This window comes from Synchiropus splendidus, chromosome 1, assembly GCF_027744825.2.
Source record: "Synchiropus splendidus isolate RoL2022-P1 chromosome 1, RoL_Sspl_1.0, whole genome shotgun sequence".
NCBI lineage: Eukaryota > Metazoa > Chordata > Actinopteri > Syngnathiformes > Callionymidae > Synchiropus > Synchiropus splendidus.
Genome location: NC_071334.1, coordinates 17477854 through 17504336, shown reverse-complemented (window position 1 = coordinate 17504336; position 26483 = coordinate 17477854). Strand labels below are relative to the sequence as shown.

The window sequence follows — 26483 nt, the reverse complement described above, 5'->3', positions numbered from 1 at the left end:
GTGAGGAGTCACCTCCTCATCATCCAGAGAAAAACACCAGATAAAGACTTTATTACCTGCTCGCCATCATCACTTCCTTGGTCAACAAAAAACGACAGTGACCTCCGTTTACTGGCTGAAATCTCTCGATTGAGAAGCGGGAGAATGAGGTCACACATGTCAACAACGTTCTGTTTCCTCGTGGATCCTCGGCGCAGACACTTCTGCCTGCTCTGCAACAAACAGTGCCGAGGTAAACAACAAAACAGCTCATCATCACCAAGAGCCGGGAGGAAATTCTGGAAACCATTTTATTGTTATAGATTTGTTTCTTACAAAATGTGCTTTTCCCTCAAATGGTGTTCACATATTTAGATTTTCTCAATTTTCAGACGCACAGACTAACAACAAGGCCAAAGAATAACAATTAAAAAAAAAAAAAAAATCAAGTAAGTCACATTGGTTTGATGAAAAGATGTTAAAACTTCCAATCGCAACAAGATTAGGTCAAGTGTTTTAAATAAGTACAAAAAAAAAAAGTTCATATTTTGAGACTGTGCAGCCTTCGCATGAGCAGAGCGAGCGCTAACGCTGTGATGAGTGCGAGTTAAAGGCTTACCAGTGAAACGAGAAGACACTAAGAGTTGAGGCTGCGGTCACCATGACAGCAATGAAATGTCAGTTGAATAAGTTCTTCACCAAAAGCAGTGATTCGCACCGTTGACTCCGTACTCGGCTAAACTTCAAACAAACTACAACATATTCCAGCAGTCAGATACACAGTGGTCCCTGTCGATCAACACCAAAATAAAAACAAGCTCAGGCTGAACTTGAGCCTCTGCTTCCATGTCAGTAAATTCTAGAAAATGAAATCATCTGTTTGGCAAGACTGAGAGTTGGAATCTTCCCCAGACTGACAGAAGCAATCGTGTCACGAGCGCTTGTGCAGCGGGAGTCTTAAATATAGATCTTTTTTTCGTTCAAGCATAGACACGAAGGAAGAATGTGTTTTTGATCAGACGCACACAAAAACTACAAATAAATCCCTCCAAATCACAAAAATATTACAGTAATTCAAGTCAATACGACACTTAGCATGAACAAGTTTTACATGGTCCAGGAAAACGCCCCCCCCCCCAACCCCAGCCCACCCCAGCCCACCACTAGGAAGAAACTACAGTTAAAGTGATTTTCATTTTTCAGATTCAGTCTCTGTGTGTGGAGTGACGGGGGCTGTTAGCTCTGACAAACTTGATTTCAATAAGCGCCGTTCTGGTTCTCATTTTTTAAGAATTGAAAAAAGCATCTATCTGAAGAGTTGAGTGTGTTTTACTGCATCTCTGACAGCAGCAACTCTGTAAGCAGCGGCAGGTCAGTCTGTAACAAAAACATAAATGGAAGATGAAATGTTGCCGATGAGCAACGTCTCAGTCAGACAAGCTTCAAGTGAGCAGCGCCACTGGTGGGGACACACCACCAGGAACAGGTAGACAACGGAAACGTTTGACTGCGGAGGAAGTTTCGGAGTGTTTTCACATACTAAAAAAAACGTGCAACACATCATGGGTTTAACAGTTGGGAGCCCTCAGGCACAGGGAGAGGAGCCCTCCGATTGGCCCTGAACCATCACATCCTGCGCGACGTTCACACGGACACGAGTTGTGATTGGGGTACTTTGATGTGCAATACAAAAGGAGATTTCCCATGGTGTTAAACACGCAGCTCTTCTGTTCTGCTTCGCTGCATCCAATCCTTCTGGAGCGCTAAGCAGAATAAAACTTTCATCAGCAGCGTTCGCAGGGGGAGGAGAGACGTCTGAAAAGGCTGAACCAAATAAGTTAATGGGTCGATACTGGTCCTCTCAGGACGAGGGTCTCTGTGTCCTTATGTACAATAAAGTGAGGAACAGTACAAGGCACACAATTAACAGCGGTTACAAAGATATAAATAACGGACTCAAAACTCTAGTCCATGTGCTTTTAATCCACTCTGTCCACTGTGCTTTCTTCCGGATCACTGCAGGTCTGCAGCGCCCTCTATATGGGGCGAGTGCCGATGTGTCAGACCTCGTGCCGCGGCAGAGGTGTCTGATGTCAGATGCTGTCTACGAAGCTTCCAGGGAAGAGTCCAGTCCGGCCGTTGCTCTGCAGCGTTCCTTTGAACCAGCCGTCCTCTCTCTTCCTGTGGACAAACACGATGTCCCCCTCCTTCAGCTCCAGCTCCGCCTCGCTCTGGGGAGGGTACGACACCACCACACGGTACCTGGCGGGACAATAAGCACCATCACAGGGAGGAAATATCCGTTGGCTCTGCCAACACGTGAGAGTCAAAGGTTTTCTACAGATTCATGTGCGAGGTTAGACATAACTTGAGTTTATACTGGGCACGTACCTCTCACACAAAATTGGTCGGGCATTGTGTTGCTGAGAGAGGAGGGAGGAGCAGGCCTGGCGCGGAGGTGGAGCGATGGGAGCGCAGCCGTCCAGAGGAGAGCTTTTGCGTTGGGACAAGTCTGGCACTGAGGGTGGGGAGGAAGTTGAGGAGGCCGCAGGTTCGGCATCCACACTGCCGGAGGAGCTGGAGGGCGGCGAGCCGTCGGTTCCTGCGGCTCCCTGGGGAGGCTCACCGGCAGCGGCCTGCTCGGCCTCAAGTGTGGGAGACGAGGGAGGAGATGGCCGAGGCTTCTTCTTATTGGAGGACAGGAGCTTCAGGATGCTCTTCTTCTCCCTCTGAAACCGCAGAAGAGGCCGGGTTAATGAAAATTACACTGGAATTAACTAAGACAAAAAACAAGAGAGGATGCAGTGTGACAGAGACCTGTTTATAAATCATTTCAAGAGCACAGGTTTCACCACAGCATCACTACAATCCTGTTCTTAAGTGGTGTGTGAAGTCCCTGACGGTCCTTGATTAGAGACGAGAACCAAGACACACTCCGCAGGGTTGGCGGTCAGTAAAAATAAATGCTGACTCAGTATTTCACATCCGCTGGAAAAGAACCACCAGGAATGATTCTACCATCGACCGACAGTCAGGTTCTCACAGATCACTGATTTAATGAGAAAAACAGAGTCAGGAGACGACCAAGTTGTTTGGATGAACAGAGAAAGAGCTGGCTCATGTTCTTTACGCCACAACAGAAGGATCACACTGAATTACCAATGAAAGGAGGACAACTACCAGGAGACAAAAAAGCTGAGAGTGATGCCCAGCAACCAACGTGGAAATGCCGGTCCAATATAAAAGATCAAAATGCTGCAGGAATCTCCCAAGTCAGAGTGAGACTTGGTTCAAGCAGGAGAAGTAGAAGATGCATTTTTACCCGGTCCAGTCGGCAGGCGAGCGCAGAGTTACCCGCCGCTGAACTGAGGGCACCGTTCCCGGAATTGAGCGGCACAGCGAGGACGGGCCCGGGTCTCAAAGCATCTCCTTCCAGAGAGGCAGCACTGACGTTGGGAGGCGTTAGCGAGGCGGCGGCGCAGCTCATGGCCACCCCCAGCCGAGCACAGACCTGAGCAGAGCCAGAGGGCTGCGCGCACACAAGATGCGGGAGATAGGCGACAGCTGCTGCAGACTGGATGGGTGTCACCGCTGCGGTGGGCCGCTCCTGACTGTGGCACGCAGCTGCAAACACAAAGATTTAGGAGCTGGGAAAGTGACGTGCAAGTGTGTTCTCATTGACTCACCAGTTCTGACGGCGTTGCGAGCCTGACTGACAGTCATCTGAGAGTTGAGGTGAAGGGGGACTTTGGGCTGCTGCCCGGTGGCTTGTTGAGCAGACGTCACTGCCACGGCAGCCTGAGGGCTCGCTGTGACTGTGGTGGTGCAGACAGCCAGAGGTTTGTTGTCTGGACCCGCCACTATTGCCGTCAGAGGGGCGGATGAGGGGCTGACGATGGAGATGCCCCTCCCGGCCTGAGTGCACAGACTCAGGGGCACTTTAGTCTGGCTGCTCCCAGACGCCGTCCTGGGGGAGAGAACCGAGAACCTAGGTCAAAACAAGAGTCTGCTTTGTGAGGCTGGACACATCAAGTCCCCGAACAAAATATGTTTTAGTCCCAGTAATGCTACTACTTCTGCAGCACTATGGTCAAGTACATGCCACAGCTGAAGCCACACAATATTAAAAAAACAAGATCCTCAGGCCAACCTGCTGACTGGACTCATGTAGTTTCCGGGGAAGACACCGATCTTGCCCGTGTGCATGGACGTGCCCTTGAACCAGCCGTCCTGACAGCGCTCCAGCACTAAAAACATCTCCCCCTTCCTCAGCTCCAGCTCGTCCTCCTTTCTGGGAGTGTAAGGAAACATTGCCACATATCTGGAATCACAACACAGAGCACTGAGCAACACAAGTAGACAGATCAAACACAGATGATGCCTCCCCACCCCAAACAGCTCAACATTAGCTCTGGACTTATTCGGCTGTTAGCAGGACATTTGTCATCATCTGCTCCGAGAGCCTCCAGCAGAGAGAGTGTCCTCTGACCCGCAGAAAATCCGCTCCGGGGAGGAAACTATTTGCGGGTCACTTCTTTACTGCAGTGTGAGTGCAGCAGGAAACAAGCGGAGGGTCTCAGCTGGGATGTGTTCCGTCAACTTCATGGTGGCAGGGAAGGAAGCGCAAATGCCTGACATGCATGCACAAGCCGACACAGATGACGCCGCCACGGTTGCGCTTAAGTCTTATCAGGTGTGCGGTGTCAGGGAGGAATGCTGGGAGGGCAAATGTCAGGACAGGACGGGAAGATCTCCAGTGAGAGCATGGACCCCAGTTTAACCCATTTAACGGAACAAGCTCACACCATGTACTTTCACACTGACATCACTGAGGGGTCACAGACTGACAGCTCCCCCCACTTGGACTGAGCATGTGCACAAAAAGCCCTGGGCTGTCAGCGCACAAACAGAGTGTGACGTTTCCCTTCACATGAGAAAAGACCACATATTTTAGTGCCGGACTGTTTTTATAACTCACACTGTTGGTCTTTGTCTCCCAGTTTGGTCGCTGATGCTGGGGGAGGGTCTCTGTCCTGCAGCCAATGAGTAGGCTGCCCCACTGACAGTGGACTGTGGGGGAGGCGGAGGAGGTGGCGGGAGAGCATCCTGGAAAAGATAGAACAAACAATATTAGCTTTAAATAGTCAACGGAAGATCAATAGTCACAAAGGCCGATGAAGAATTCCCCTTCATGACCTCCGGCGGAGCAAAATGAAAACACTAGTGTTGCATAAACCAGAAAAGGAGAATGTTTTTGAGCAACAAAGAGCAAAAGGAGGACGGATCATCTGTCATTTGGGATATTCCCTCTGGTTTGCCGACACAAGGGAGATTCCGGTTTGGCAGAAACTATAGCGCTTGTCCTCGACTTCCCCGTCTAACTACAACTTTCCGACGGCCTGTTTGTTTGTTGCTAGGCGACCACATAGCTCAACTTTAAATCCATTGGAGGAGCTAATTAAAGCCATACAGAATGAGCAACATGTCCGTGCGCACGCTTCAGAGGAAGCCTCAAACCAACCACCCATGGATTGGTCTTCACCCGCTTGTTCTGCTGGTGCGGAGACAAATGTGACTCCAGTTATAGACACGTGGCTTAAGATCAGAGTGAGGAGTCGAACATCTTGTCCCGCCATGTCTGACGTCTGATAATGGTCTGTTTTCACGATGAGACCCTGCAGGGTTTTGAGATTAAAACAATACTAATGCTTGTTCTTTTATGTGTAAATGAGCAACGCTATTTACATCAGGAACAAGAACATCCACATGGAGATGAACCTCTGCGTTGTTGGTTAAAAGTGAAGCTTTACCTTACAGGGACACCACTTGTGCAGATAGATTACATGGTGTTTTCACCTTCACAATGTAACAAGAGAAACATCCAGGTGAACCATCTTAGACCGTAAACACTTTACAGTCCCATAATGTGGTCAAGTGCGTGCCTCTATGAAACTGGAATAAAAACATCTGAGGTTTTTTTTGGAACAAGAACACCAACGACTGTGTTTAACTGAAGAACTGCAAGTAGATTTGGGGATTTTGGCTCATTAAAGCCAGATGCCAACACCACCCATGACTCAATGAAATGTTAAAAAAAACAGTTGTTTATGAGCACATTACAAACCAGTTACAGGGCCACAGTCTACTCTTGCATCCCGTCTGGCCCGCGGTGTGATCTAAACTGGTGCCACTTGTCGCACCAAAAAAAAAGCTCATCCACAAAGTGTGAGACTCAATTCACTCCTGTAGTTAGTTTCAGTGTGATGCGCGGAGGATCCAGGCAGCACGACTGTTCAGTACTACAAACCAGCGCTCTAATTGGGTCGGCGGTACATTAGATTTTAACAAATCGACTCCACTCAAGAGTGTGATGGGCCCAACACACTTCTTATTTCCAGTCTGAGAAGCAGATGACTTGCTTCTATGACACTACAGGGGAGGAGAGTGGCCCTGAGGTATGTGTACAGGCATATGCGCTAGTGTGAGTGTCGATGTGCATTTCGCTTCAGTGCTGACGCTGGAGCTGAGATAATTAGGCTGCCTGCAGGCTAGAGAAATCATCTGTACAAAAACATCATGTTGAGTTTCCAAGTGAAGCGGAGAGCTCAACCTTTTGTGTACACATTCCAGCTCATTCAGAAACTCCACAACCCGACACGCACACACACAGGAAGTGAGCGTGCTGCGTCGGTGAGGCTAGAGGGCTTTCTTGACATTTTTTGTTTTCTAGCTGTTTTTCAGCAAACATCAAAAAAGCAGCCAGCGAACGGCAACTTCAGGGTTACTATGAAGAACACGACAGACTTGAGAAGATACAATGTTGCTGTACACACACTAACAACGCGAGTTTGAGAGTGTTTTCATCAAACACCAGCCGAGATTTAATCACCACAATTCAAAGGTTAGTCTTGTATTACAAAAGGCCAAACTAGAAGTAAAGCAGTTCAGCAGCAAGTGCAGACCTGGTGCCCTCCCTCATCGGTATGAGGTCAGAAAGAAGATGAAGAATATTTCTGACAGCAGCAAGTTCATGTAAAAATATGTAGCTATCAGTGCAGGTCATTGAACTTTTTATTCTGACCCTCTTTTATATTGTGTTATAATGTGTTGTTTTGTGTGGATGACCATGATAAGAAGCATGTGTGTGCTCTCTGACAGGATTTATGGATGCGCTTTTCAAAGTGAACGGTAAAGAGCAAATATAAACAAACTGGCAAGTGTTTGTAACAGTGGAAATAGTAGACAGGGATCCACCTGACTCTTCTGATCCTGATATTTTGTGACCTCAGGTTCCTAACCTGTATGTAATCCGTGGTCACATGGTTCAATTAATGCTAGAAACGTATATTTTACACCAGAAAGCTGAAAAAGAAATGTTACTAAGCATCGTCGCACAAATAAAAGAACTATGGTTAAGATTAGATTTTGATTTGAAGTCTTTCTTCCTTCACTTCACACTCTCTCGTCACCTTACTGAGGTGTTTGGAGTTATGCACAAGAGTCCACATACCGCAGCAATGGCTGTGTAGCTTGTCTCTGACGGAAACGTGAAGACTGTTGCTGTAGTAACCGGACTACTCGGTGGTGGGGTAACGATGAGTCCAGTTGTGCAAATATGTACCTGTCAACAAGAGAAATGTCAGCAGGAAACTCACAACAATAATACTACTTTCATGACGACCATATCGCTCAGCAATTCTAGTGATTACAGTATATTTCTTTTGGTATGTTTGATCTCTCATGACTTCACACATGACTGCCAACTAAAGCAACAATCTTGTTTTGTCTCCAAGTGAACAGAGATTTTTTTTGTGAAGAACTACAGCAGGCTTTAATTCTGCAGCCACTGCCACGATCACTGCATAGAGCTCTGACTTGGAAAAAGAAACCAGGTGACCACCAAGGAAACATTTCACTGGTAGGTATCGAGGAAAACCTTCTAGTCACTGGCATGCGCAATGAGTAATGGTGGTGTCCTGGTAACAAGGCCACACTGTTGGACACACAATATCTCCCTGTCGCCTGTGGTCACTTTCCACTCATGACTGCTCCAGACTGATCCGCCTCTAAAGGTGAAACATTTTAAAAACCACAGGCTGGGTCTTCAATGCTTCCTTCAGTTAACACCATTTTTCCTTTTTCCTAGTTCACCTGCACGCAGACAGTGCTTGGAGTCATGTTTCACACACACCATCCTGTCATTCATGCTAAACTGCTTCTTAAATTTAAACATGAAGAAAAAAAATCATCCCCCACATCAAGTAAAGCCTTTAATGTATCCCCTTTCCTCTACTAAAATCTACCTTCGTGTTGGTAGGTGTGTTTATTTCCAAAACACACTCCAGTCAGCTCTCTAGGCAACCTGAGCCTAGCTTTGTTGTCTCTTTGTTTAAATGTCTGAGGATGAGAAAATGAGAAGCTGAATGGAAGAGGGTCACAGGGAAGGGTGGGGTGTGCATCTACTAGCACCCAAATATTCTTTGTGCTGTGTATCGGACAGCACATACATATCTTGTTGCCATATTAGACGACAGAAAAAACGGGGGGATAACTTTATTTTTAAAAATGACACTGATAACTGCAGTTGTGTAGGCCAATTGCACCTTTAGTCGGGACATCAATCTTCGATGGAACACAATCCGCATGACAGAGTTTCGGTTCACCAGCAGACGAGGTTTCTCAGGTTTCTTTTATCGAAGCAAAGCTCAAAACAACAAAAAAACTACACAATTACATAATAGAGGCATCTATTTAGAGCATCTATGTTTGATAATTCTTTTAAAAAGATGCAGAGATGAGATTAAGATGCAGAATTATTTGTCATTAAGTATTCAGAATATATCAGAAAAAGGGTCTACGGGAGTGAAAAGAAAAACAATCTCTGTCTGAAGTGTCTCAAGTCTGACAATCTCAACAGCAAAGTTAAAAAATACACACTAACTCAAGTATCAGGGCACAGTTTTTTTCCACTTTGACTTTGCAATGGGAAAGGAGGGACCACTCTTGAAAACCTGGGTGGAATGTCTCTGTTGTCAACCAGATGAAAAAAGGGCTCTTAAGTTGGTAACACAACCAAACTGATAAAACACTGGAGAACTTGCTTTCAAGTAGTAGAAATCATGAGTTATGTTAGAGCATTACAGTCAATTACAACAAATGTAATGTGTTAAAAATGAATGTCTAATGTGCCAGATATAATATGATCAGAAAAACATGGGATTTTTGCACACAGTGCACATCTAACAAAGGGACATAAGTTAAAACCATAGAAGCATGGAGACGGAGAGGACCTCCAGAAACAAACACCACTCTTGATCGGCTCTTGGTCTACAATGACAGATGCAGCAAGCACGCCTGGGACACTACTGGGTTGTGTCAGGACAATGGGATTTCCAAGATTAGCAAGTCTCAAGCATTCACCTTTACCAACCCTATGACCATGAACTATAACACATTTAAGGCACCAGAGCAGAAACCAGAGAGAACTGTTTGCTTTGATTTACAAAGTCATGTTTTCCGTTATGTTGAGTCATATTTTATTTTTTAGTCAATAGACTCAAATCAGTCAGTGATGAATCCATCAACAAAATCCAGGATCTCATGGCAATCCACGTTACATGCGAAGATCAACACTCGCAAAGCAACCTCCATAACAGCGGTAGTAAAGTTTGATAATGCAACTGTTTATTCTATAGAAGGCTTTGCATGATTATTTATATTCCTTTGATCTCATGTTTCACGCAACATGAAACCACGGTACAGCAGTATTACGTGACAAAAGTTTGGTAAGCTGGAGACAACAACATTTACCAGGGGTTTATTCAGTGGAGCCACATCCATGCATTAACTTCAGGGGCTTGTAATTGGATTAGTGGGGCCTGTTTGTCACAGTGAACGTTAATGTTTGACTCCCAACCAGTACAGCACAGCTAATCTCCGCCACTTCTCACCTGTGAAGGCGCGCTACAGGAAAGCCCGCCACTGATCTCTCCAATCCGAGCGGCCGCAGTAGGGTTGCTGGAGCTGATGAGAACTGGGCCGCTAATCTCCATGGAGTGTCGCTGAGGGGGAGGAGCCAGCATAGGCTTGTGTGACATCGTGAGGGAGGTGAAGGAATGTCGCTTCTTGCTGTTCTTCTTCTCTCCTGCACGCTGGGCACCGTTGCTCTGGGGCCCAGAGGAGGCCCCCTCACTGGCGTCTCCATTGGTGTCCGACTGCTTGTCTAAGTCTATAAGCTGCCGAGCCACTGAGTTGAACTAAACGGAAAAAAAACAAGTGAGAAATAATGGGAGATGAAAAGGTTAAACAAAAAAAATAACAGAAAGAGGGGGAGGATTGATTGAGCCAGAGTATTAAAGCCCTTGTTAAAAGCAAATCTTTATCTAATCTGCAGGGACCTTAAGCAGCTAAATGATCCTGCAGGTATTCACATAAGAGGAATTACTTTCAGGGAGTCTGTTTTTTTCAAGCGGTGAAACCACTGCCTCCATAACCTATACATTGACTCTAATGTGTGACTGAAGGTAAAAATCAAAGGAGCAAAACTAAAAAGGCTTCAGTTAATAACAGGGTGCTTTCGCTTGCTGTCACTGGTTGCCTCGAGCAGCTCTCTACTTACAACATAAAAGCAAACCATTTGACTCCAATCCAGAGGAGACCTGAGCTAGTTCATCACCGACATGTCTGCACAATAATTCAGACGTGAACGAATCAAAAGAAAATACCAGGAGCAACATCCTTACTAAACTCAAGGAGATTAATGATTCAGTTCTACGGCAGGTCAATGTAATACTATCAAAGAGTCAATAAAAAGGGGAACAAATCAACAACTAAAACACCTGAAGAACATGGGGCACTTCAAAGAGGTTGTTTCAAAAGTGAGAACCGACACCATATATGATGACATCACATTCATTATCAGCCAGACGACTGATCTTATTAACCAAGTCAAGACAAAGATGTGGCTAATTCTGTCTGCATCATTCCCCGAATCCTACAGCGAGACCCCTGGAGATCAATGGCGGTGGAGGGGAGGGCTCTGAGGGGGGCTGTGATTCTCTTAATCTTCAAAGAGCTCTAATGATTCTTAAGCATTTCCAACAGACATGTTATAGCAGATGTTCACAAAGCTCCAATAACAATTGCAGGCATTTTGAAATGAAAGCCCTCGCTTTGGGTTCTTACCTCAACATACGATATGGGAAAAATGCCAATTTTATCCCCCAGCATTCCTTCAGCCCAGTTTTCATCCACGCGGCGGATCACAGTGAGAATATCATCCTGAAATGTAAGACGACTGCATGAGGACATTTAAGACGGAACAAAGTCCGATACTTCAGTAGCCTTCAGGGCCAGAATCTGCTTGAGAACTGGAGCATTTTCTTTACAATGAGGAGGAAGAGACCTCTCATGTACACTTGCGTTTGGAAAACTACTGAGTGAGGTAGAATTTGTTTTTGCTCACGTGGCGTTAAGTCAACTAACAAGAGAGCAGAAAAACATCTGGATTTAATCAGAACAACTTAAGGAGCACTGGATTATAATGGTGTAGCTGTGTCTCTTTACACAGGACCATATTGTCTTGGTGTAGCCAAATTACAGATGTTCATCAAGAATCATGGTCTAAAGTCTAAACCATCTCAGGGTGTTTCATTTGACAGTCCATTCTAGCACACACACAACCTCTCAAAATTACGGCTCTGGGAGGCGGAATGTCACTGTAATGAAAGGTATTTTTGTTTTACAGCAGGGAATATGTGGCAGTGAGGTGGCTTTGCCTGAGTGTCTCACCTTAGCAAAGGGCAAGCAGTCCTTGTCTGCCTCTTTATCTTTCAGCTCAAAGTCGTACAGGGCCTTGCACTGCGGAGGAGGCTGAGGAAGAGGCTTGATGACCTGGACAAAGTTGGTGGGAAAGAAGCCGTGGACTCCACCCATCTCCCCATGGTACCAGTTCTCATCCACTTGCCGGCGCAGGATGATGATGTCCCCTTTACTGAACTTGAGGTCACCTGGTTCCTTCCCATCATAATTATAAAGGGCCTTGGCACATGGGAGCTGAGGCATTCCCTGGAAGAAAGCATTACAAACATCATTAACAGAGGGATTAAGTCTTGATCCGTCACTTGTTTACAAGACACCTGAGCCACCCAAATGGGCATCCAGGACTCATGGTTAAATCGACGTTAAGGTGATTCCAGATAATGAGCAACAATCACTTGAGGGTTTCCTTTCTACACGCAGGTTGTCAAGTGAGGTACAATAATGAATTGCAGTACACTGTGATTCATACAATAGAGTCATGGAGGACCTTTAATACGACTGCTTTTATTCTTGCCACAAATCCATAGTTGCTTATTGTGAACAGGTGGCAGTCAGAATAAAGACAAACACGTGGTGCACAGTCAAAAAAAGAGACAAACTGTAACACCAAGGTGACACCAATGACTCCGTTGTCTCCCACCAGCTACATGTAGCCAGCAATAGCTAGCAAGACACAGTGGCTGCTTTGTAAGCCACTCTTACCAACATTAAACAGATATTTCTCCACTGTCAGAAGAAGCACAAACTCCACCACACTATCAAAATATAATTGTCTCTAAAAAACATTTAGGTTATCTAATAAACTGGATCACAAATCAAAAGATGAGGGATGAGGGGAAAAAAAGATCTTTGTCTCTTGCTGAGTTCTCTATCCACAATACTGCCAGAAGTACACAGGTATTAGTCAGGCTAAATTATAAAATGTGTTTAAGAATCTGCTCCTGATAAGGTCAGACACTGAGTCATTCAAAAGCTGTTGGAGCCATGAATGTTTCACAGCCAATAGAAAACAAATTTCTCCTAGGGCAGTGCAGCAGAAAAAGGGAAGGCTAGATTTGCAAGTAGAGGCCAGGGTTGACATCTGCATGACCAACACCAGAAGACTGAATTCAAGTTTTGCTTGGTTGAACACGAATGACAAACAGATGACACAACACACTTTCCTGACTATTTTGAGTAGGATTCTGTCTAGTCATTTTCATGATCTCACTTGTATCTCTGCTTCTATATCCAGTGGAAAATCAGTGCTAACCCAGCACTAGACCAGCCATTCAGGGGATGATAATTCAAGGAAGGACGGATGGCAACTTAGGGGGTGGGATGCAAGACTGCGGCGCATCAATGTGTCTTTTCAGGCGAGAAACTAAAAGTAAGGCCTCACTTCAAGTCAACTCCCCCACCACTTGCAGTGATCAGAATAATAACTGAGGGCATCACATGTGCTACACAGAAAGGAGACACCAGAAAGGGAGTAATGGGATAAATAGTGATTTGGAAGGTAAGGAGTGAGACGGAGGGGGAAGAGGGTTAATTTACAGTTCGGAGCAGGCGCTGCAGTCTTGTTAAAGGCTAATGAAGCGTTTAAAGACTCAGAGGAGAATAAAAGTAAGAATGAATTGTGATGGTGAGCCAGGGTGACATTACCCTGCTGCAGAGAATCACATAGCCTTAAGCGTAGAGCCAATTGCTCTTCTGCTCCACGGGTCCAGCTTGAGAGAACAGTGGGAGGGGTATTGCAGTCCCCTGCACGGCGCACTGCAACTGGGCCTCCTTTCAGGGGAAAACAGGCTTTTGAGCCCACCCAGCTCTGGCAGGGACTTTTGTGATGAAAATGCAAATCACTGTGGAAGAGCTCCTATTTTGTTTTCAATGACAAGACAACAAAGTGCTCTAATTACATGGTAAATATAAAAATAAGTCTTCCACTAAAGCCGAAAGTGCTTGTTTGTACACTGAAGTCGAAAGAAGAGATACATATTCAACGCCATTCAGTCAATAAGGCAGATGCTTAACAGAGAAGCACCTCATGACAAAGATGTATCTGCCTGTAGATAACTGGCCCAGCACTCTTAAAACTTCCTAAAACTGATTTCTGTGAAACAGCTAACCCCTTTTAACATGAGAGCAATTTGCTGGGGTTACTAATTACGCACTTCCTTTACCATAATTGATGGTGCAGGAAAAAACAAATATAGCCGCAGTAGGCAGAGACAAACAGGCCTTTTTAAAATGACTTGAGGAAAAGAAATATACAGCATGATGGTTGTGTAAATGTATCTATAGAATAGATAGCAGGCTAATAATATTAGGAAACAACTTAAATAAGGCAACAACATTAATGGAGCTGGTCTGTGAAAGAACACTGTTTCCCACGAAACACAAGACAGAGGCACATTGCTTTTCAATACATCCCATAAACGATGCCGAGCGATGAGCGCACCGACAGCCATTTTGGAATAGATTTGGTTTTTGTGTCCACCTCTGTTCTAAATCCTGGGACACCTTGTAATAAATGAGATATTGAAGAATCGAGCGAGCTGGAATCGGCATGTGTGACCATTCATTTACTTCAGCCCTGCAGATAATGCAATTAGACCTCCGTGGTAAAAGGAACGACTGTTTTAATGTATTCATTTCCACATCACTGGAGTATAAGTTAATTACTCCAGCGCCCTGCTTCAATGCACAGCCGCAGAGCTGAAAGAGATTAAAAAAAGTAAGCATACATTGGGGACAAGGTGGCTAGTAGTGACTGAAAGAGTGCTTTTACGCTTGCCTTGAAGTATTTGGACTCAGACTTTTTGACGTCGTCTTGTAAACAGACGAACTTTGAGCATGCAATAAACAAAAGCATGGTATAGAAGAGTGCAACCATAAAACAGAACTCATGCACATTAAATATCTAGCCACGACAACAGTTGGTTTCATAGTCAATTGTCAAAGTTAATCTTTGCTGAGTCAGCAGGTCAAGGGTTGTATGTAACTACAGCAGAAACCTTTACCCTCTGTGTTTATGTGCCAGACACGTCTGCACTCAGCAGAGACACCTTTTGAGAGCACTGCAGGTGGTGCAGCACAGGACTCCAGAACCGCCAACAATAAGTCCAAGGTTTATGGCGTCAGTGGTGTTGGATGGGCCTGGCTAACCTAAAAGCCCCACCTGTCTCACTGAACAGGTGGTCAAAAGTGATTTGTTGGACAGCCATTGTTTACTAACAAAACAGACAATGTCACAGGGAAGGAGAGCAGCTTGACAAGAGGGAGGTCTGAGAGCCATCTTGAATCCATTAGCAAGGCAGCGGCTTTTAATTGATTCCTGATGGCAACTTAACAACTTGTGTACAGCAGGCTTCATTTGCAACCTGCTCATTTATACATATTTAAAGCAGCTGAAAACTCACAGGAAGGAGAGGGGAGGTTGCCTTGGTACCACAGCCCAAGTGTCGGCATATTGATTCCAAAACAAAAGTAGAATGAAATGTTCTTTTCATTTGTTAAATAAGAGTGAGATGGTGTTTTTTTTGTCAAAAATGAAAATTCTGTCACCCTCAAGTCTTCAGGAGATGTTGGCAGTCTCAAGTGACACAAAAAAACAAAACTCTCATTCACTAGTTTCTATGGAAACACTACACAGGAGCACTCTGCCCCCATCTATTTATGGTTCTTCGAGAATGTGCAGAGGATCTAGTAAAAGAGAGCCATTTAGAGTTTGTCCAGTCATGGTTAAGGGTGCGGTAGTTTGGTCTGTAGCAGCGGTGAAGTCAATAAGCAACCCCACTCAATGACACTACTGTCACCAATATGCTCATTTTGGAAAATGTAGCTCCAGACGCTACCAAGGCACACCTCTTAAAACACAGTGATCATGGTGGAGGGATCATGACATGGTTACCGGCCAGTACAGTGGCTTCGAAGCAAGACATTTTGTATGAAACCAATAAATGTAAGTTTGGATTTATTGCGTGTTCTAACAACACACATTTCTCACCACAAACAAAGTTACAAAGTTACACACAGAGAGATAAATCATAATCCAAACTTTGTAAGAGCCATACAGTAGAATAACTCACTGGGCTTGTTTGCTTCACGCACACAACTTTACAAATGAGGCTTCACATTGGTCTGCACGAATATACCCAGAGCCGTCTGGGGGACAGATGGGAGTCTGGCCCACATGTGAGAAGAGCAGGAAATTTTCAAAAGCCAATAAAACAACCCTCCTGTTCTTCCTTGTGTTCATCTATCTGAGGTCAGAGGGAGGCAAAAACAGACAATGACTGAACCCTTAACCGCCCACAGCAGCAACCAATAAGGCAATAGCCACCAATCCACACTTCAATACCAGGTCTGGATCCTAACTTGTATTTGTTTGGGGCATGATGGGAAATTAGATGCTAGATGATAAAGAAGCACTGAAGGTGCCACATTTACTATCTAAATTCAGGGCAAAGAAATCGGTAAAAGTTGCTGTGTTGGTTGCAAGATTTATAATGATGACTTTATGCTACAGCATTGGTCAATTTTCAAAAGCTGTAGCACAAAGAGGGAAGCTCCTCATACTCGAACACATCACTTGCATGTGGAGCGGTTTCTTTACCTGTCTTGCTTCACAGGGGTGTGTGTAGAGGCCTTTCTGGGTGGCCCATCACTCGGTCCGAAAGCAGGACTAAACATACAGTAGGGAGAACAGGACTCTGTCACCTGGCTTATTAACTCACTGCGTTGGAGCATACTCAGTTTCAGAAACAACAGATTGTTTGAAAAAACGCAAAGAAATATCGTGAAAAAGAGATCAAAAGGAAAGGTAATGTTATCATCATACAAATGTATTTAAAAAGTCAGCAAGTTACAGTTTTTAAAATGCCGAAGTTAAACACGCTCTTGATTTCTGTTGAAAGAGTGTGTTTGAATCTGACACCAAAACGATAGCAGCTGACCCGTTTTCTGAACAAACCAAGTACACACACCACGCAAAACATCTTCACAGAGTGCCTGCATGTCAGTAGATAAGAGGGGCAACTATGTAAACCTGTATTTAAGCAGGGAAGATTCCACAAATGTGACAGTATGTGTGTCTTGAGTAACAGCCAATATGAGCTGAATACTAATCATTTCCTCACATCAGTCCCCACTGTGCTGCTCAAAGCACCAGTGTCTGGGACTTTTGTTGGTCAAAGTTATTCAGTAGCAGCCACCTGCTCCGCTCAGCCTGACTTGATCTGTGGAGAGTGGAAGTCAAGGGTGAAGAACTCCTCACAAACTGAACACTTGCATCTGAATCTTTATCTGCACCACCTCAGCTATGAGCTCTTAGAATACCCCTCTAGAACATTTGAAAAAAAAATAGGTTAAAGGTTTGTTAATTTCTTAAGAAGGCAAACAAGAGGATATTGTCATTGTGATGGCAACAAACCAGGAGACAAACAGTGCATCTGTTCGTAGCCCCAAGAAAATTCACGGCACAAGAATTTTTCACTTTGAAAAGAACGTGTGAGCGAGTTGCCATTTGACCCACCACACTGCCTTGTGTAACATGTAGCTGCCAGATTTCCATTCTGCAGCTGATTTGGAGTTCCAAACAGTCTTTATCTCTTAATACCATTTATTCTGCAGTTGAATCAAGAGTGCGAATATTTTCAGTAACCACAGATCTCCCCCGCTTTATGGAAAAAGAAGTAAATGCATATTGCAGACAGCATTGCAGTATAGTGCATGTGTGTACGATAAGACGTTTTTTTTAACCAACTTAAAATAATGAGAATTGTAACATTTTTGGGTGTCCAGTTGATTTATCCACCCTTTGTTTTACGGCATTCTTAAAAAGGGTACTGCAAAGCTAAAACAGTTCAGCACAAACAACTGGTAAAAACAGGTGCATAGCACCTGAAAATGACTTGAAAGCCGAGTGTTGTGATGTGACACAAGTGGGAGTATAACTGCCAAGTTGCTGCTTGCTGTGGGATGTGGGTGCAAAAAGCATATTATGTCTAAAAGCCTTCCCTCAGACACAACTCTTTGTCAGCAGTCCACTCTATTCAAGTCATCCTCAATAATTAATCACATGCTGTCAACAAAGAGAGACCTCACACATGGAGACAATCTGAGAACACAGCCGTTTCACATATTTAGCTGCTCAAGACCTTAACCCTCCCTTCTACATTATAACATTTGTTCTAACATGATTTCCCATTTTTTATATATGAACGATGATGGCAACTACTGCACACACAAAAATGTTTAATTCCCAACCTTTATGTTAAATTGCACTACTTTTTTCAACACTAAGCAGGATTTGAATTTGAATCTAGATCCATAGTTTTAATGGGTAAAATGAAATGTTGACTTCAGGAATGGCTGGAAACAATTGTATCCGAGGGACGTCACTCAGAGGACAAACGCAGATTTACTGTACTCTTGGGCCTCAAAGAAAAACAGGAAACACTTCAGCTGGTGGAACTACGGCAAAGTCTTGAGGCGTATAGTAGAAAAGCCATGTTTTGGAAAGGATTTAAAAGTGTGATACTATCATCCCGTAGCCCATCTACCAGGGGGTTCACAAACACACATCTCGAGAGCAGGAGCAAAATGAGCCAGAATCCACAGCTGCCTCGGGATGTGCCAGGAACCAGTAATGGCTGCTTGGTCAAAGGGTCAAACTACTGAAAATGAAACTTGCGATTCTGCCTGAGGGGTGGGAACCAAACACTTAACATGCCAGCAGTCAAGCAGCCCGTGGATGACCACTCCTAATGAACCAATCAAAACACAGGGTTAGAGGTCAGACGACTCAGCAAAGGCCAGACAGGTACAACAGCACCATAGGGAGAAATACTTTCCAGTGACACACAAACTGTTTGAAAAGGCATTCAGAACTTGGTCATGTCCTTACTTGACAGACTGTGATCTGTCAGTTCCATTTTAAGGTTAAATGGATGCATTAGATTCCCAACAAAATTTATATTTTAGTTGTTCTTGTAGAGACCGATCTTTTGTCGGAGAACGCAGTCAAGGCGGGGAGAGGTTTTTGTCAAGGTGGCCCCTTTTATGATAAATGCTAAAGGAAGACTTGCTACAGTGGACACAGCAACGCGCTCCACTTCCGACTTCAACATGACCTTGAGATTCAAATGCAATTATAAACAAATCAACTGAGAACAATGAGACCACCCAAGCCCTCCAGTATAACTATTAAGAAGGATTTAAAAAGGAGGTCTGAATCGGGGAGATGACTTTCTGTATACCCTGAGGTTATGTAGTTCATTTTAGGACTGGCTGATATGGCCAAAAAAATCCAGTTTTTGAAGGCACAGGTAATGAAAAGTGTGCATCATACAATTATTTAAACAGTGTGACATTAAAGAAAATCACATGAAAAACTATAGTGACAAGGCAAAACAACAGAAAAATAGAACACTCTTTAACAGCAAAGCAAATAAAGTAAATATAATGACCTGAGAACAATCACTCAGCACACTATTCGAGTCAGAGTTGATGCCACATTGTGTTGGAACCGGCTGTCTTGGTGGAAATCATTCTAGAAATGATACCCCAACTCATCTAATCGATTAGTTCAATAAATGTACTCAGTGAGCAGAATGTACACAGCACATTTTGTAGTGGCACGTCTTTGCCAAGTCAGTCTCTATAATTGACATGGTCCAGATAAAATGATTATCAACAGAGAGTGACAAATCGTTCAGCCCTAGTTATAAACATGATTAAAACTGATTGTTTCTTTTTATGCTTCAGCTAGAGATTCAAAGAGAACCAAACATTCAAGCACAGAGGGATCACAGACCGTCTCCTTTACACAGGGAAACAGAACTGAACCCAAAACAATTGACGTTTTTAACTTCTGAGTGGGAGTTATGTAAACCAACACAAGGACAGTAATTACAAAGACATTCCCAACCACTCAGTTATTCCCTTAGTTTTCCAAAACATGGTTGGGATGAAAGGTATGCGCATTCTGTGAATCACTGTTAGGGAGCACCCACACTAGCAACAGCCAGATCAAGGCTGCACCACAACCTAAATGCCCCCCTTCTTTCCTCTCTTGCTGGCCCTTAGTATCACTGTCAGGAAATTCTGCCAGGACTAAGCACAATTATGTCACTATGTCTTGCCAGCAGACCAACAGGAAGGAGAGATCAGAGGGATCCTCTGATTTTCTCTATGAGGGATGACACAAGTGTAATTATACCCTGACTTTGTAGAAAGTGGCACCCATGTACATACATCAGGGCGTTGGGATTACAGGAAGACTCTACCTGCATGAAGGTGGGGCAGCAGAAAATGATTCTTCACAGACAGCAAAGATACTCACACTCACAGAAATAAATTTAATCAAGTATTGACTGTAACTGACTGATTTCTACGCATTTTCATTCTTACTCAACAAGAGGCTGAAATGTGGATGTGACTGGACCCACAAACTGATCTTGATTTGTCTGTCACATGGATGTCAGTTGTGGATGAAAACAAAAAAATAGAGCCAGACAGAATCTAACAACACTTATGTACTTTGAAGATCACATTCTGCTATTTTAAAGATGCTTGTAAACTTTAAAAATTCTAGGCACCAGATCCAGCAGGAAAAGTCAAGCTATAGCGAAAAAAATAACATCCCAAATATGACTGTAATCCAGAATTCTAACTTGAGAACATAACAGTAAGGCATCACTATCTGCAACAAATAGACCATGAAGGGCAATAAAACACAGACACACAGTTGTTATGGAAAATAAGGCTTTTTTTGTACAATTAGAGTCAGCAGTCAGCATTAGGACGATGCAGCAGCGCCGACTCGCTGTCTAATACACTCTAATCTCATTAGGCCTTCAACAGGCTCCAGTCTGGATTTAGGTAGCTGAAGGGAGGAGGTACATGGCAGACATATCTCAAAAATACAGGCTGTGCAAGTGGCTCATAAGAGAAAATTACAGGTGGCTTCTAAAACTCTGACACACACACAGTCCAGAAGGTCAAGGCTTGTAACTCTCCATGGGAAATACAGAGGAGGCCAGAAACAAGTGTGAGTGTACACTGGGAGAGCCGGGGGAAACAAACTTGAGCCCTGTTTCAAAATTCCCATTGGAAATAGCAAGTACTGTTAGCAAGTATGTGGGCAGTGTGAGGGTATAATGAAAGGGTTCTGTTACACAGACAGAGGTCAGCCAGCAGGCGAAGAGCACTGGAATTTAACAACAATATGAGATCATCAATGAGAACTGTGGTAAAATACACAAAGTAAACCTGGCATCTAATCTGCATTTCACCTCCAAATATCCATTCTTTAAATAAATCACCTAAAAATTCTCTATTATTCCTGCTGGAAAGGCAATTAATTAAGATGCATTTCAAAATTCTCCCCAGTGCTTATGCAGCATGGGGGTCCCGTACGCAGGGATTTTGACCCACATGCAGGGAAAATACTAGCGGGACAGCTGTTTACAGCTGTTTTTGTCAACATGAAGCGCTTCCTCACCGTCTGTCGAGCAAGCCTCTGCTTTTAAAGCATGTAGGTACGGTCTGCAAATATGTAGTATATTCCCTGACGTTTATCTGTCTGCATTCTATGATGGGTGTTGTGTTTTCCTTTTGTTGTGATGCTTAATCACATGTGATCGTACATACTTCTGGCATGGCAAATGACATTGATCAGTGAGGAGATAGAGTCAAGATTATCAGGGTGCATCACAGACATAATGCAATTGTACTCCTTGGTTATGTCGGTTAGTATGAAATAACATTAAAGAACGTGACTTTGTTTTTGGACTAAGTCGCGGGTCCAGTAAAACGTTGAAAAAAAAAAAAAAAAAAGACCTATACTCAAGACAATACAGTAATTTCTGGGGAAGCACCGAATTGAAAATGTGAAGCTGAAGCTGAATCCGAATAAAATTTAAAATGCTTTGTCACTTTCCGCCCCCAAAGGACAAGATCACCTTTACATCAAATCAAGTACAAACGATATTTATTCTTGGAAAGAGAGCGTCTACTTGATCTTACCAGATGTGAACATGTCAGAAAAGGATATAGAACAACCTCACTTGCTATTCTCTCCTTAATCAGACTATCAACATAAACACAAGCTCTTAATCAAGATATGCACATCCTTAACATTTTAGAAAACCATGAATTGAACTTTGTTTTCATTGGTAAAGCCAAGCCATTTGTCACTTGACCATTTTCAAGCCTCTGCTCAAACTTCGAGGAGAAATTCCTGACTCATTTAAAGCATGGCTAATTGTATACAGAATTTATTTTGAAAAGGTGGGGGAGGCTTATATTGAGTGCCATTAAACATTTGACACACTGCGACAGGATTACTGGAGAAGAAGAGGAAATGAAGCACTCAATGAAATCAAAACCAGACAATACCCTGCAAATCTTGCTGGCCCCAAGAAAGATCAAAAAGCTGCGATGGACAATTAAAACTATGAAGTGTGGGAACATCCATTTCTTCAAATAATGCGAGTGCATTTTAAAATAAGCAGCAATGCAAAAGCATTTTGTACTGAATAGCAGATGATGAAACACTGAATGTTTTATTAAGCAGAGGCAGTCTGAGGAGTATGCTAGGACAGGTTCAACGCCCCGGAGGATGATAATAAAAGACGCCCACAACAATCCGTCCCCGTTTCTTTTGCCCACAGCAGGTTTAACGATAACCTTTGACAACCAGACTTTATGAACTTTGACCTTTAACTTCTAGACTGCTTTAATGGATTAAGCCCCCCACCACCCAAAAATACCAACTAGACCGTCTTGTTTCCTAATGAGTGTGAAAAGGGGAAAAAATAAAGTCTATTTTGAGGAAAACGAAGCCAAAACAACCATGTAACTGAAGCCCATGAAAATGAGAAGAGGCATGGCTATAAAGGGCAGGACAACTACAGCTCTACAACATGCGCCTTTTCATTAACCATATCAAAGCAATAGCCACGGCAGAGTGTCAAACAACTGCTGCAACCTTGGAGATAGTCGAAAGGCAGACACAGGAAGGATACTTGTTCAACATTTGCCCCCTTTTGGTCCTGACACCTTCACCCTTTTCTTTGGCTCTTGTCCTTCACTGGCAGAAAGCATTGCTAGCACTACTACCGGTGCAACAACACACAAACACACTCATGCAGGGAATCTGTCTTAACCATTCCCTGTGTGTCGGTCAGAATGTAAGATCAGAGGAGACAGAGGACAAAACCCTGTTGTGCATCTGTCAAGGAGTGCCCCCACTGCTCTACCCTTCTGGCCATTCTCTGCTCATACAAGAAATAAGGGGGAGCTTGATTTCAAAAACGCTAAGCAGAGAAATGTATTCGGCTTTCAGATAACCTACATTTTGGGGGACAGCTAAAAATGAAATAGCGGGACCAACTCACCCAAGGGCGGTGATGCATGACCGAAAGGACAGGCAAAAGATCAAGCTGTGCCTTGCTTTCCTTTAATCTTGGTCTTTAAGTTCTTTAGAATTTACACCTGCACAATCATGTCTCTTTTGGTTCTCAGTCATTTGGAGAATGGCTCGGGTCGGCAGAATCAGCCTGACTGACCTCAGTCAATCATGGCATGACCTTTGACAGAAGAACAGACGATAAAAGAAAAAAAAAAACGTATAGGTCTGGATGGAGTTCATGTAGTACGACCATTAAGTTCAAAAACCCTGAAATTATGAGTTCCACATTCAGGTGCCGTTGATAGCCTGGGTTTAGATGAAAGTACATACTTTAAAATATCTAAAAAAAATCTATCCAACTGATAAAATTCTCTGTCTTCATCCAACCACTCTTTTCCATTCATGCCATAATAAATATTCATACCATCTCAATTGAGTATCACAAACCAGTTGTAAAGAGTTTGATGAGCATTGAACACATTTCCATAAAACAGAGAATTCCAAGAAAGCCAAGGCTATTCAATTGGTGCGTGAATATGCCCTTAACTGATAGCTGAACAAATGAGGCGAGTCCCCTGGCAACAATTTACAGCAAACTCTGTGATCTTCATACCAGCATGGCAACGGAGATACATTATCACCGTGTTGAAATTCCAACGATTCTACACAAGAACCTGACATCTTTTCATCTACACTATCCCCTCCTTTCATGGTGACCTGAGCTCCTTGAAAAGAGGCCTCTCTTGTTCTGTGTTTCACATTTTCCTCTCATTTTGGAGCCAAGCTGTTTGTGCACATCAATAAAGGTGAAACCAGGACTCTAAAATCCTATTTAATGCCATGTTCAATGTTCTGCAACACAGTTTTTCTTATGAGTTACTTTTTATGTCCTATTTTCAGGGCGATGATATCATCTGAAAGGTAATCAATCAAGCTCTTGACCTTTGTGAGAAACATTAAGTGAATACCTGACTGGTCGTTGATGGATTAACTACTACCCCACATCAACATGACCACCCAGGTCACAACTGTAATGTGCCCTTGGTCATTTTATTTGTCACGTAAACATTTGAAACAACTTACTATTTCGAAAAACTATTTTTAAACAGGATGAAAACGCAACTTAATGTGGACGTGCCATATTTAAAACACAAGTATAAAATAACTAACAAGTAAAAATGTAAAACTATGTATGTAAAACTAATTCTCAGTAATGACTCATTTGCTGCCTTGAAGCCTGCTGGTGGTTTGGGCCCGTCAACCTGCCTGCCTTCAGATCAACATGATAAAGGTTAATCCAAGCAAAGATTAAGGCTCAAGAAATGCAACATGCTGCTTTTAATCCAAACAGATTATCACTGTTTTGTTTCATCTCGACAAACAATGGAAACACAGTTTTGTTCTCAGTGATCAGCGTTCGACCACCCTTTGCTTACTCACCCGAACAAGTGAGCTCTTTGCTTGAGCTCGCTGAGGTTGTGCCCCTGGTGTGCCCTGCTCTCTGGTTCCACTGCTGTGAGCTCTCCCCACGGCTCCAGTTGTCCCATTTGTGCAAACGGCCGCCCCAGGAGCAGTTCTGCGAGGTCTTTGCTTGATGCCATCGAGCAGACGTACGAGGAGGATGTTGCTAGGGAGCTCATCCACAGCACACTCCACTAATGTTCGACACTCCGGGCAGCGCAGCTCTCCACGTGAGCCCAGGATTCCTTGGAGGCATCTACGGCAAAAGGTGTGCTGACAGGGAAGGACCTTTGCTGATGCATCCAGACGCTCCAGACAAACAGGGCACTCAAGCAAGTCCAACAAAACCGACTCATCCATTGTCGGCGTGTTCTGCTTCCAATTCAGCAGAAAAGCATGATGCAGAGAAGGTCAGTGGAGTGTGGAAGAACAAGCTCCGTCACGTTACTCCCATGCCTCAGCTATGGCCATGGCAATGGCCTCAGCTACAAGGTGAAGATGAAGAGACCAAATTAATAAGCGGGACAGGGGAAGCAGGTCATGGTGTGTGGCAGTTGACATCACAGATGGCTGGAGATGCCAGTTTTCAGGGCCACATTGCGTTTTCACTTGAACTGAAATGCCTGCGCTTCAATGAATCGTTAAGCAATGTGGTTGGCGGTAGTTGTATCGCCTATCTTTGACTCACGAGCCCATTTGTTCCAATGCACTTCACCCCAAAAAAATGTACACATTTGAAGCGAAGCTTCCGAAGACAGGGGTAGCGAATCAATGAAGTGAAAATAGTGGCTCAACAGTGAGATAATATGGTGCACATTAACTACAAAAAGGACTTCAATGTAATGTCAAGTGCGCTGGACGCCTGTGTTTCAATGCTATGTTTAGGATTGAGATCGAAATTTCAGCCTTATTCCCGGAAAAATACACAATTACGTAATTACATGAAACTGGAGAAAACTACACACGTTCGAACTACGTCAGACGTCCAACTTTTGTTATCAAATACTTACACAATACTATGAAATAAACAGGGCTGTTAAAAAAACTGTTTTGACATGAGTCTGAGAGAATAATCACACTTGTTAAAGGGTACAGCATACAGGTTTAAAAGTACTGAACTCGGCAGAACTACGCACAGTAATCGAGAAAAGTATAGACTTGTCCTAGTGTGGTTAAACAAACTCACCTTTATCGAAAACAGGCTTGTTGCTTGTTGCCGTATTTCCCAAATCTTGCTAACGTGAATAGTTAGCAGGCTATCTGAAATCTAGGAGAGACAAACTTCACTTCACTTGGAGAGATAGAATTGTTGCTTCAGGGGCGCCTTTCCGAAAGAATGAGATGCGGTTTTCATGAGTATCAATGAGTCAGAAGAGCAAACCAAAGCTCATTCGAAAAGCGAACAAGCGAGAGTGCTGAAGTCTGACTCCACCGAGCGCCATGCTAATACTTCTGTTCTGCTGGAAACAAGCAGCGCGGGGGGAGGGCGCCCGCGTTCTTCAATGTCATCCGGAAATAAATGTTTCAAGTCGAGGCTGGCCCAGGGGATTGTCACAAAACAGCTGCATGGACACATAAATGGACATTCGCTGACAATGTTTATGGACATGTAGAGCAAAATATTTCACCCTGAACGCCAAATCAATCGAGATGGGATTTAATCTTAGCCATTGAGAGCGGAAAAGCAAAGTTCCGACATGCCACTGAAGGCCGCGTCTAGTGTTGTCAGAAGGGCGTGAACTGAATGTGGCGGTGGTGAGTCTGTCAACAAGCAGCAACTTGAGTTTAAGATCCAATTTTACGCACTTCAAGCGGCATATGTATT

At 43.8% G+C, this 26483-nt stretch overlaps 1 protein-coding gene across 1 annotated transcript; it reads right to left on the bottom strand.

The window, feature by feature from the left end:
• Positions 1 to 287: 287 nt before the first annotated feature.
• sh3rf1 (SH3 domain containing ring finger 1) lies at positions 288 to 26110 on the bottom strand. Its single transcript, XM_053853640.1, has 12 exons — positions 25845 to 26110; positions 24638 to 25143; positions 11770 to 12045; positions 11164 to 11259; positions 9930 to 10235; positions 7490 to 7600; positions 4958 to 5085; positions 4130 to 4300; positions 3666 to 3946; positions 3302 to 3603; positions 2371 to 2708; positions 288 to 2241 (listed from the first exon to the last, which is right to left on the bottom strand). The coding sequence occupies exons 2-12, from the start codon at positions 25016 to 25018 to the stop codon at positions 2073 to 2075; spliced, it is 2559 nt and encodes an 852-aa protein (XP_053709615.1). The 5' UTR covers positions 25019 to 25143; positions 25845 to 26110; the 3' UTR covers positions 288 to 2072.
• Between the last annotated feature and the right edge of the window lie 373 nt (positions 26111 to 26483).

Bases quoted from the DNA above. Each gene is read 5' to 3' on its own strand.
- sh3rf1 (XM_053853640.1), bottom strand. From the start codon at position 25,018: ATGGATGAGTCGGTTTTGTTGGACTTGCTTGAGTGCCCTGTTTGTCTG. The intron at 2,709-3,301 runs GTAAAAATGCAT...CTGCGGTTTCAG, and splicing joins TCGCCTGCCGACTGGACCGG to AGGGAGAAGAAGAGCATCCT. The intron at 2,242-2,370 runs GTACGTGCCCAG...TTGTCCCGCCAG, and splicing joins CGACCAATTTTGTGTGAGAG to GTACCGTGTGGTGGTGTCGT.